The sequence below is a fragment of the Callionymus lyra genome, chromosome 16 (genome assembly GCF_982586985.1).
Source record: "Callionymus lyra chromosome 16, fCalLyr1.hap1.1, whole genome shotgun sequence".
Lineage (NCBI taxonomy): Eukaryota > Metazoa > Chordata > Actinopteri > Syngnathiformes > Callionymidae > Callionymus > Callionymus lyra.
This window is the reverse complement of record NC_141833.1, coordinates 16,601,338-16,613,586: the sequence shown is the minus strand read 5'-3', so window position 1 is coordinate 16,613,586 and position 12,249 is coordinate 16,601,338. Positions and strand designations below refer to the sequence as shown.

Below are 12,249 nucleotides of genomic sequence, written 5' to 3'. Positions count from 1 at the left end.
ATGAAGTCGTAACTGCTTTCATTTGTTTGTTTTGAAGCCAAAATACTCCATCAGCTTTAAAAGCTGCTGAAGTCTACCGTATCCTCTCGTCCTCAGTCATTGCCAGGATCTTGCAGGATTTCATTGTCCCTCTAGCAGATGATTATCTTCTAGTTCCTTGTAAATAATAAAATTAACTAATAAAAAAAGTTCCTTTACTTCATAAATATCGACACAGTATTGATGAATCTCGTTAAAAATATATATATTACGATGTTTAAGAGTAGTAGTGCTTTCTGACACCACTAATGGCTAAATTTTTAAATATACATATAGTTTATTACTTGGTTTGTTTACTTTAACATGAATATACAATTGAACATATTTAAATAGAACAAGAATTTTCAGGCGATACTACATCTGTCATCACTTCCTGTACCTGTGTGTGTGTGAACCGTAACATGAGGTGCGTGAAGGATGTTAAACCTGGTCAAGAGTCTGAGAGAATTAAGTCTGTGTTTTTGTGAAATTTAAAAAAATAATAAATGCATCATTAGTTGTAGTCGAAGACCTCGAGCAGGGGTTAGAGTGTGTTTCCACATCTCTGCGTGTTTCGCCTCAGTTTCACTTCTTAACTCTGGCCGGGAATATTTCCAGCCACTTCCTTCCTTGTTCTTCAACGTTCTTGTTGTCAGAGCAAAGCACACGCTTCTTACATCACAGCCCGGCTGGCTGTCCAGGAGCTCCAGTGCCGAGTTCTAAACCCTCCCGCTCTCTCCCACCAGAGCGTGTCCTCGACGGGCCGCGGCCGACCCGACTCGCCCGTCTACACCAACCTCCAGGAGCTGAAGATCACGCAGACCAGTCTGCCGCCGCAGCCGTCCGGCTCGCCGCTCCACGTGCTGGGCGACTGGGAGACCCACAAGGACCAGAGCGGCCGCCACTACTACTACAACGTGTCCACCCGCGAGACCACCTGGAAGCCGCCGCGGGCCCGAGACACCAGCAACTCCAGGGGGGAACTCAGGAGCGTCGGCGAGAGCTCGGAGGTAACGGTTTTGGAAATCTACGTGATACTAGGGTGCAAGAGAGACTTGTCAAGTCGAGGCAAGACTCTTGCGATAACATACTTTTCACAATATATCTTGTCATACTGTAGTAACAAGTATATATGTGTAGTATTGTCGAGTACTTGACTCTGGTGTTGCAGTATTTACAGACCACATGACTCTTGACGAAGTCGTAACTGCTTTCATTTGTTTTCAAACAAAAAATATGTCCAAACATCAGCTTTAAATGCTGCTAGAGTCGACTGTATCCTCTCGTCCTCAGCCATCACCACTATTTTGGAGGGTAGCTGTACTTACAGCTATCTGTATTCTCTGCTTCCATATTGTAGGGCAAAAGTTTCACCGTGAGACCTCTTTCGCGTTAGCTTCAGTTAGCCGTGAAGTCGTAACTGCTTTCATTTGTTTTGAAACCAAATCCGTCCAAACGTTGGCTTAAAAAGCTGCTGGAGTCGACTGTATCCTCTCGCCCTCAGTCATCGGCGGGATCTCGCGGGATTTTATTGTCTATCCTCTAGCTGCAAGGATGTAGTGGCTGCTGCCATCTAGTGGCCGGAGGTTTCATAGCAACACAATTTAACAAACGCTGTGACTGTTTGCGGGATAACTTGACATTTAAAAATCGTAATATTTTAAACAAACTTTATTAGGTGTTGAATATCGATATCGTACCACAAACAAAATTGTGATGTTAAAGAGATATTTTTCACACTATTACTGACACTGACGACTGCACCACAGACCCACAGACAGAAACTTGACCTTCTTGCCGTCAGCTCTTCTTTTCTGCACTTTATATATATATATATCTTGGGTTCATATTCTCTTCTGCTACTGGGCGGTGACTGGTGTCTCTCTCTCCCTCCTCTCTCTCTCTCTCTCTCTCTCTCTCTCTCTCTCCTAGAGCACTACTCTGTCGCTCTCTCCTTCCTTCCTGCCCTTCTTCTCGCTCTCCATCGGCCGCCTCCACCCTCTGTCGTCGGACGACGCCTGCTTGAGCGCCGACAGCCAGTACGGCTCGCCGCCCGGCGGCTGGTCGGAGGAGACGGACGAGTTCGGACAAACTCTGTACGTCAGCGACTTGACTGACGAGAAGGTAACACGGTCTGAGACGCTGCTGCTTCCTCCTGAGACCTCTTCACCCGTTTATGAGCCTGAGATGACTTTGATTTCATGTCTGTACGATTGTTTAAGATGGTGCTGAGGGTGCAGTTCATTCATTTGAATGTTTGACTGTAAAGAAAAGTTTAAATCGATATTTATGAACAGACAGGAATAATCAAACTTGATGCAACTTTTTAACTATTTCACATATTTACAATAACAAAACTTTCATCTCTAAACGCCTCAAACTTTTTACTACACGCTCTTCATTTCACCCCCTCTCAGTGAACTCATCACTGCTATTTTTTTTCTTCGTTTTTTCTTAATATGTTACAAAATATATATATATTTAAGTCTACTTTCTTTCATCTCTTCTTTCTTCTGGCTTGCTGGTCCTACTCAACAAAATATAATGTGGCCCCTGAGGAAATGTAATTGTAGAGATAGAAAAGCTAGAAATAAAAGTCCTGTATAAGGGAAGTTTTGTTTTTGTAAAAATAGGTGTCTTTAATCAACAAAAATACATTTACATATTTGTTTTATTTAAATGTTTTCTTTTTAAGGATTTTTTTTTTTTTTCAAACAAACAACAAAAATACTCGAAAAAATTAAAAATTGTATTTTAATTATTGAACCCCAAAATTCGCTTCAATCCAAAAACGGTTTTTCAAGTCATTTTATTGTCGTTGATTGAAGTATGTATTTATTTTATTTGAAGAATAAGGACAAACATTATGCTGCCCATAAAATGTCCCAAAAACAAAAAAAAAGTTTAAAAAAATGTTGTTGTTTTTTATGTTACGTTCAAACAATATTTTTATTATTGAAAATTATTTGAATCACTTTTTTTCTCTTTTTTTTTTAGCTCGGGTACTTTTTTAATTGAATAGTAAAGAAGAAAAAAACACCTTTACAGTCTTTTGTCATGAAAATATGCTTTTTTTGTAGAATGACTTTACAAAACTTTATTTAACGTTTGAATAGTTTACGTTATTTTACGTGATGTCATCTTGTGAGCGGCGTGTTGAAGGTCAGAGGGTGAAGCGTTGCCTCTGGAGCTCTTAAAAGGTTTCGGGTTTGACTCCCTTGTGACACCGGTTTCATGTGTTTGTGGGTCGTCAGTGGTTAAAGCACGTTGATGAGCAAGGCAGACCGTACTACTACTGTGCAGACGGCTCCAGGTCGGAGTGGGAGCTGCCCAAGGTAAGAGAGACCCCGAGGGACAGAACAACACTTTGTGTCTCAGTCGAGGACCGACTTGATGTTTAGTGTGTCTTTGTGTAGTTGTTGTTCACACGGATGAGTGACGACGACTCACCTCCGACGCTTCCTCTCCTGCAGTTCAACCACTCGCCTCCTCAGTTGGTCCTGGACACCCCTAAGACTCGCAGCCTGGACCGGAAACACCCGGATCCCATCGTGCTGACCAAGTGGAGACGCAGCGCTTACGAGCCCACAGAGAAGGTCTGAACACACACACACACACACACCTCCACACACACCTGCGTCACGAGTCCAGGATTCACTTTTGCTCCACAGCGGATGTTTAGAAGCAGAAAGTTCCGTGCCGGCTCGGCCCGTCCGCACCCGTACAGACACCAAGAGGTTCTGAGTCGTCACATGACCCTCGCATGGACCCAATGAAAACACTTTGATTTGACCTTTTGATTCTCTTCATAAATTTGGATTATTCAACTTTAATTTATCAAGTAATAATATCATTTTGAAAATTGATTTTTCATCTCAAATCGTTTAAACAATTGAACCAATTATTTTCACTTTTCTCCTTAAGATCTTTAATTTGATTGTTTTCCTTATGTCGTTCTGGAAAAGTCAAAAGATTCAGAATTTTAAAAATATAAATACGAGGAAAATGCATTTTACTTTTTTTAAATCCAAAAAAGGTTAATACAGTGTTTTCGCTGACCGTTAGGGGGCGCTCTACGCTCCAAGAATCATTGTGTCAGAGCGACACCTAGTGCCTCAATCACTAAAGCTCTGATTGAAAGTGATGAAAACACTTTGATCAATGAGACGCTCTTCATCGTCTTCATCATCACCGTCGTCCTCTCTCTCCACACCGTCATCTTCATCATCACCATCATCTTCATCATCGTCCTCCTAACTCTCCACGTCGTCTCATTAACCCCCGTCATGGACTGTCTCTCCTCACAGGATCCTCCTCCGGGCCCCTCGCCCGACTCCGACTCCTGCCCTTCGTCTCCCAAGCCCCCCTCCTCCGTCAGTACTCACACCTCAGCTGGGTCGCGGTTCTCTGTCGTGACTCCCGCGTCGGCTCACCAGACAAACTCTTGAGTCGTCCAGAGCCGACGTGGGAGTCTCAGCTTTGCTGTTTGTCGTGTCGCATGTTGAACCGTTGGTTCACCTGTTGGTTCACCTGCTGGTTCACCTGCTGGTTCACCTGCTGGTTCACCTGTTGGTTCACCTGTTGGTTCACCTGTTGGTTCACCTGTTGGTTCACCTGTTGGTTCACCTGTTGGTTCACCTGTTGGTTCACCTGCTGGTTCACCTGCCGGTTCACCTGCCGGTTCACCTGCCGGTTCACCTGTTTGTTCACCTGCTGGTTCACCTGCCGGTTCACCTGTTGGTTCACCTGTTGGTTCACCTGTTGGTTCACCTGCTGGTTCACCTGCTGCACGTGTGTTGGTGGAGCTTTGACTCTCTCACTCTGCTGGGATTCTTCTTTGACTCTATGGTTTTTATTTAATTCTGCTGTGACTCTCAGGACTCTCTTGAGTCTTGTGTGATTATTTGACATTGATCTGACCCTGTTGTTGTTCTGCTTTGACTCTGCTGTGATTCTTCTTTGACTCTCCTCTGACTCTCCTCTGACTCTCCTCTGACTCTCCTCTGACTCTCCTCTGACTCTCCTCTGACTCTCCTCTGACTCTCCTCTGACTCTCCTCTGACTCTCCTCTGACTCTCCTCTGACTCTCCTCTGACTCTGCTCTGACTCTCCTGATTCTCTTTTAAATATTGAACAATTCTTTGACATTGCTCAGACCCTGCTGTTTCTAAGACTCTCATCTGACTCTCCTGTCATGCTTCTTTGACTCTGCTGTGACTCTGGAGTCTCTTCGTTGTCCGTCACTGACTCGTCTGTTTGATCCGTGCAGCCCTCGGAGAAGTGCGGCGTCCTGAACGCCACAAAGATCACGGAGCACGGGAAGAAAGTCCGGTGAGTGTCGACGATCCTCGCCTGAGCTGAGACTCTTGAGTCAAACGGTGTGAAAGTCTCTAAAAACTCCAACGTTTGTCTGAAATGTGTTCCAGGAAAAACTGGACCTCGTCCTGGACCGTCCTGCAGGGACACACGCTGCTGTTTGCTAAAGGACAAGGAGGCGGGACCAGCTGGGTGAGTGACAGATGTTCAAGACCCTGTGAGTGCAGCAGAGTGAGACCTCCTCCGTGTCCTCCTCAGTTCGGGGGCGGTCAGTCCAAGCCCGAGTTCACGGTGGACCTGCGCGGCGCCTCCGTGGACTGGGCGTCCAAGGACAAGTCCAGCAAGAAGCACGTGCTGGAGGTGAGGAAGACGCCGGACTCTTGGTCAGTCATGTGACCTAACATGTGATGTTCTGCAGCTGAAGACCCGTCAAGGAACCGAGCTGCTGGTCCAGTCCGAGAGCGACAGCGTCGTCAACGACTGGTTCAAGGTCCTGAGAGAGACCATCAGCAACCACGTGAGGCCGGACTTTATTTACAAACAATTACACAGTCAAGTGTTGGTTTTATCTACACTTAAACACACACTAACACACACAAACACCTTCAGACACATGCACTTGGGATACACATATACAGAATTCGGACACACACACGTCATATACACACACACCAACACACAGAATCACTGTAAGACACACAGACGTATGATACACATACAAAAATCATGTCAAATGCATACACACACACACACACACACACAGACCTTGGATACATGTATACAGAATTCATACACACACACACGCAACAATCACACACACGCCAGTCACACAAAACCGCAGACATATGTAAGATGGACACACACACACATTTCAGACATACACGCATAAACATCATATACACACAAATGTCATACACACACGTAAACATCAGATACACACACGTCAGATGTATGCACACAACCTTTAACACATATTTCAAAGTTTAAAATCTTCAGTTTAATCTTAGTTTACTCAAAGTCCAAAGTGCAGGCGACAGTTTCACTCGTGGGTGTTGGTTGGTTTCGCTCGTCAAGAGTGTAATAAAAACTTAAAAACAAATATTTGTGTTGTAAAAACGCAGGGTTTCCTTCTGTTTTTACTCATGTAGTCTAGAAAACAAGAAGTTAGAACACGTAACTTTTATAAAATACCAGTTAGGTTTATAATTTATTTTTTTATTTGTGGGTCTGTCTCAGGCCTGGGAGTCCGACGAGGCCATCGAGGAGGATCTGCCCGAGTCGCCCGGCGCTGAGAAGCAGGACAAGGAAAAGGAGCACAGAGACTCCAAGAAGAACCGAGGTGAGCTGACTTGAAAAGTGAGGCTCTGAGACGATTGCTTCTGTCTGCCCTCCCGCCTCAGCCATGAAGAGCTCCTCCAGCGTGGACTCCGCCGACAACAAGAAGACCCGACACAAGCTGAAGAAGTTCCTGACCCGCCGGCCCACGCTGCAGTCGGTCCGGGACAAAGGCTACATCAAAGGTATTTAGTGGTGGAGTTCCACAAGGCTCAATCCTTGGGTCCCTTTTTATTTCCCCCACTTGATCCGTGTGCGTCTTCGCTCCTCAGATCAGGTGTTCGGCTGCAGCTTGTCGAGTCTGTGTCTGCGAGAGAACACCAGCGTCCCGAGCTTCGTCCGCATGTGCATCGACCACGTGGAGAACACGGGTCTGTTCGTGGACGGGCTGTACCGGGTCAGCGGGAACCTGGCCATCATCCAGAAGCTACGCTTCGCCGTCAACCACGGTCAGTGAGTCGTCGACACAGAGGTGGCTCCGTGGCGAGGTTCTGACCCGGTTCATGTTTGTCGGGTCCAGATGAGAAGGTGAACCTGGTGGACGGGAAGTGGGAGGACATTCACGTGACCACGGGGGCGCTGAAGATGTTCTTCAGAGAGCTGCCGGAGCCGCTCTTCACCTACACGCTCTTCCACGACTTTGTCAGCTCCATCAGTGAGTCATGAGTCGAGTCAATGACTCGTATAAACGGCTGCTGATGAAAACGATTCATTGGTGAGCAGCGTTTGTGTTGTTGTTGTTGAAGTGTGTCGTGTCTCCTGCAGAGATCCACGACTACACACTCAGAGTTCAGGCCACCAAGGATTTGATCCGACAACTTCCAGAACCGAACCACGACACCATGCAGGCGCTTTTCAAACACTTGAGGACGTGAGAGACGCAAATACACACAAAAACATGTGCACACAAACTCATATTCATTCAGAAACGCACGTAAAAACTTGCATTTAACAGTAACACACAAATACATTAAAACACATGCATTCATACAGAAACACACACACAACTCACATTCCCACAGAAACACAAAAATGTATTAAAACAAATGCATTCATACAGAAATGGACACACAACTCACATTCATACACAAACACAAAAATCACATTCCTAAATTAACACACAAATGCATAAAAACGCACAAACATTCATGCAGAAAAACACGCACACAAAAACTCATATTCATACAGAAACACGCACAAAAACTCATGTTAATGCAGTAACACACAATGGATAAAAAGTAGCCACACACACAAAAATCACATTCCTAAATTAACACACAAATGCATAAAAACGCACAAACATTCATGCAGAAAAACACGCACACAAAAACTCATATTCATACAGAAACACGCACAAAAACTCATGTTAATGCAGTAACACACAATGGATAAAAAGTAGCCACACACACAAAAATCACATTCCTAAATTAACACACAAATGCATAAAAACGCACAAACATTCATGCAGAAAAACATGAACACAAAAACTCATATTCATACAGAAACACACACAAAAACTCATGTTAATGCAGTAACACACAATGGATAAAAAGTAGCCATACACACAAAAATCACATTCCTAAATTAACACACAAATGCATAAAAACGCACAAACATTCATGCAGAAAAACACGCACACAAAAACTCATATTCATACAGAAACACACACAAAAACTCATGTTAATGCAGTAACACACAATGGATAAAAAGTAGCCACACACACAAAAATCACATTCCTAAAGAAACACACAAATGCATAAAAACAGTTACACAAAAATTCACATTCATAAAACAACATTCACATACACAAAATAACATGCATCTATACAGTAACACACAAATGCATAAAAACGCACAAAAGATTCTTACAGAAACTCACACATGTGGCCTTTGAGTGTGTGCGCACACTGACCTGTGCGTCTGCAGGGTGATCGACCACGGCGAGGAGAACCGGATGACCAATCAGAGCGTGGCGATCGTGTTCGGGCCGACGCTGCTGCGACCCGAGACCGAGACCCTGAACATGGCGTACCACATGGTGTACCAGAACCAGATCGTGGATCTGATCCTGCTGGAGTACGAGAACATTTTCGGCAGGTAGACGAGAAGGCGCCCGTCGTGAACTCTCGACCCGGTTCTGTCCGGGTCTCTGCGGACCTTTCCCGTGCCACTTTACTGCAACGCTCGGTCCGACACTGGAGGAGTCGTGCGACCCTGCTGGAGGTCACCAGAGGTCACCAGAGGTCGACCACGATGACGAACACTAACTGCGAGTCAAAAAAGGGAAGTTATGTGCTTCTTCATCTCACCACCAGGTGGCGCTGAAGCTTCCAGGTACCAAGTTTTATCGGGGCCAGATATTTAAATGAAACGAAAACTGTTCAAAAACTCAAAACTGAATTAACCTGTAATACTGCAGCCAGCCACCAGAGGGCTCACACCCCGTACTGCTTCTCACCTGTCGCGCCCCTCTGACGTTCTTCTTCAGGTACTCCACTGGCTTTAGAACTGCAAAAAAACACTTTTGTACATTGTGTGCGTCGTTGATTGAGGGTTGTGTGGCTGTTGTGTAACTCCGAGGCAGGTGAATGTAACTAGTCGGACTTCGAACTTGAATAAAACACGACAGACTCTGAATGCCTTTGGTCTGTGTTGTTAGCATAGCATGCTACTGATGCTAAAGTTAGCGCCACCTGTCCTGAAGTTAGCATCGTTAGCATCGTGACGGACATTTACGATTTTACTTTTAGTTCTGGTCGAACATCCTTTCATCCTCATAACAAGATTTGTAAAATGACATTTGATTTGAATATGTATAAAAAATGTCAGACATTGTTCAATTAAACTTTCTTTTAAAATGATACGTTTATAATGAAGAGTCAAAACCAGAAAAGGAAACTAAACTCTTTTTTAACTTATTTTTAATTACTATTTATTTTTTAAATGAAATCGCTTTGTTTTTCTGTGGTTTTCCCTTTTATTATTATTCTTGTTTTTTACTTTTTTATTGATATATTTTTTAATTCTTTTGATTTAAAAAATAACAACAAAATAATAACTTTATTTAAATGCTTACTAATCGTTCCTATGATCTCCTCTGGTGGCTCCACATTCCTCCGATGACCCACTTCAGTTGTGTTTGCAGCAACCAGGATTTAAGAAGGTCCAGACAGAACCAGAACCAGTGACCAAAGCGTTTCTTCTGAGTGAGTTTATCCAGATAAATGTTTGAAGAAAAACAAGAAAACGAGTCCAAATATTGCACAAAACATATTATTGTAATGTGTGAGTGTTTTTTTTTTTGTTTTAATGAAGCCATTAGCACAAAATGGAGGAAAATTGATAATGTGTTTTTTTTAAAGAGTTACTTTATCCGTTGGCATGACAACGAGGGAAGAGATGCAGTACAAGCGTCAACGATGCTATGTGGCTAAATGCTAATATCTCTGAACCTAAATGATGAACTGGTCGAACCTCGTTAGTGTTTAACGTTTAATTAACTTTCCTTAAGACGGACCAAAGTGCCGTTGAGCAAGTTTCCTAACATCTTGATCAAACTACCATCTAACCATTTGCTAACGGGACCTGTTAGCAACATAGCTAGCTAAACTAGGGCTGTGTCCCGAATTGCGAGCTCCTCCGAGTTCACTGGTTTAAAGTACACATTAAGATTTCAACAGGGTAGTACTGTCTCAAATCAAACTTAATACACATTTACAGGAAATGACTTGACAGCTTCTTCTTCTACTACTTTTTAACACTGATCGCAACCGGAAGTTGAAACACCATCACCGAACACTTTTTCGCCAATTGAAACAAGTTATTAAGTTGTGTTACATTGTGTTAATATTGTTGTTTTGTGCTAAAATGATTATTTTCTCGAGACATTTACGTCAGTATCTGCTCCGAAAACGCGTCGTCAGTGACGTAGCTTCTGTTTAGCGTCGTCTACGTCACCAAGATGGCGGCCGTTGAGGCTGGAAAGTGTCCATCGATCCACACTCAATTTTCTTGCCTGTTGAGTGCGCCAATATAGTGCTCATTGCCGGTACATTTTCGCACAATGCTAATTTGTGCACTCAAAATACTAAGTGCAAGTGCAGAAGTGCGTGATTTGAGTCACGGCTCACATGAATGATGTCACGTCCGTCTTGTTGTTGAGTGTAACGAGCTTCTTCCTTCAGTCCTCCACGACAATTAACTCTTCAAAAGAGACGTATTTTTAGTCCTGAGAGCGGGATGCGGCGGCGCGTCGACCGGAGCCTCATTATTAAGGTCGTTAGCGCCCGCCGCTGATTAATAACGTCATTTAGCGGGAGCGGCCGCTTAAGCCGCCGAGCTCTGAGGAATCATTTAGAGCAAATGAGGTCATCAAAGAGGGACGCCGACTTATGAGCCGACGAACTCCCGCAGCGCATCCGACACATCGTCGCCGTGGTTACATCAGATATGCTTTTAATCACTTTCATCCGTCGCTTCTTGAAGCACGTGAGGAAAACATGATTCAGAGCGCACTCTGGCGCCCCCTGTAGGTCGATGCAGGAAGAGACACGGATAAATACACTTCTGATTATAAGACTTAAAAACATCTTAAATGTATGTTTTGTTGTTAAATAACTGCCATAGAAGACTTTATTTCTCTTGTGGGTTTAGTTCGTTAAAATCTTGGGTTAATAAAATGCTATTAGTTTATAAAAAAAACAAAACAAGGCCAGTTGGGATTTTTGTGACAAACCAAAGTACAAGTTACTGAATATTATTTTTCCTGAGATTATTGAATATATACTGTGACGATATTCAATATTCTGTGTCGATTTTTATCTTTCCAAAAAAAACTTTCTATTGGCTTTCAAATAATATTTTTTATCATAGTCCTTTTATGGTTTATTCTTTAATAATTAATCATTCTTTTTTTTCTTTTTTTTACAATTAACATGCAGATATTGACAGCAATTGTTCATTTTTGTGTTGCAATTAAATTTCCGGCCACTCAATGGCAGCAGCCATGGCGTCCTTCACAGCTAAAGGGAAGAATGATAGCGCAGCAATGACTGAGGACGAGAGGATACTCCAGCAGCTTTTAAAGCTGATGTTTGGACATATTTTCGTTTTAAAAAGAATGAAAGCAGTTACGACTTCATCAAGAGTCATGTGGTCTTTAAATACTGCAACACCAGAGTCAAGTACTGGACAATACTACACATATATCCTCGTTACTACAGTATCAAAATATATAGTGTCGTTGTCCCTGTATGGTGATACGTTTCTCCAGGTTCTTGTCAATACATCTTTTTACCATTAAAACATCCTGAAACTTCCCTGGACTTTGATGGAGACGTCACAAGTGTCACTTTTTTTCAGAGAAGAAATCGATTACTTTGGTCTGATTTAGGGCGACGTCGACTCCGCCGAGTTCTGGTCGTCGAGTCCCGGAGATTTAGATCCGCGTCTGGGCTCGAGTCTGAGAGCGAACGGGAATATAAAGCAGCCAATTAGTCTTCCTCGAACATTAACGACGATCACGAGCCGCTCGTTCATCAGCGCTTCGCTCTCATCCCGTCGTCAAGGCAACAAGCTTGT

At 43.5% G+C, this 12,249-nt stretch overlaps 1 protein-coding gene across 8 annotated transcripts in view; it reads left to right on the top strand.

Moving 5' to 3' along the window:
- Positions 1–9,306, top strand: part of LOC148063965 (rho GTPase-activating protein 12-like) — a 47,504-nt gene extending 38,198 nt beyond the window's left edge. For 3 of the 8 annotated variants that reach the window (XM_087810427.1, XM_087810429.1, XM_087810428.1), the window contains exons 3-16: positions 765–1,028; positions 1,951–2,142; positions 3,273–3,353; positions 3,492–3,614; positions 4,326–4,391; positions 5,288–5,349; positions 5,445–5,694; positions 5,753–5,851; positions 6,571–6,673; positions 6,735–6,854; positions 6,942–7,118; positions 7,190–7,324; positions 7,435–7,540; positions 8,596–9,306. In XM_087810427.1, the coding sequence (XP_087666553.1) occupies positions 765–1,028; positions 1,951–2,142; positions 3,273–3,353; positions 3,492–3,614; positions 4,326–4,391; positions 5,288–5,349; positions 5,445–5,694; positions 5,753–5,851; positions 6,571–6,673; positions 6,735–6,854; positions 6,942–7,118; positions 7,190–7,324; positions 7,435–7,540; positions 8,596–8,770 (1,953 nt within the window). In that variant the 3' untranslated portion in view covers positions 8,771–9,306. The remainder of the gene's footprint in view (positions 1–764; positions 1,029–1,950; positions 2,143–3,272; positions 3,354–3,491; positions 3,615–4,325; positions 4,392–5,287; positions 5,350–5,444; positions 5,695–5,752; positions 5,852–6,570; positions 6,674–6,734; positions 6,855–6,941; positions 7,119–7,189; positions 7,325–7,434; positions 7,541–8,595) is intronic. The other 5 variants (XM_087810430.1, XM_087810431.1, XM_087810432.1 and 2 more) reach the window with 5 other exon arrangements.
- The last annotated feature ends 2,943 nt before the right edge of the window (positions 9,307–12,249 follow it).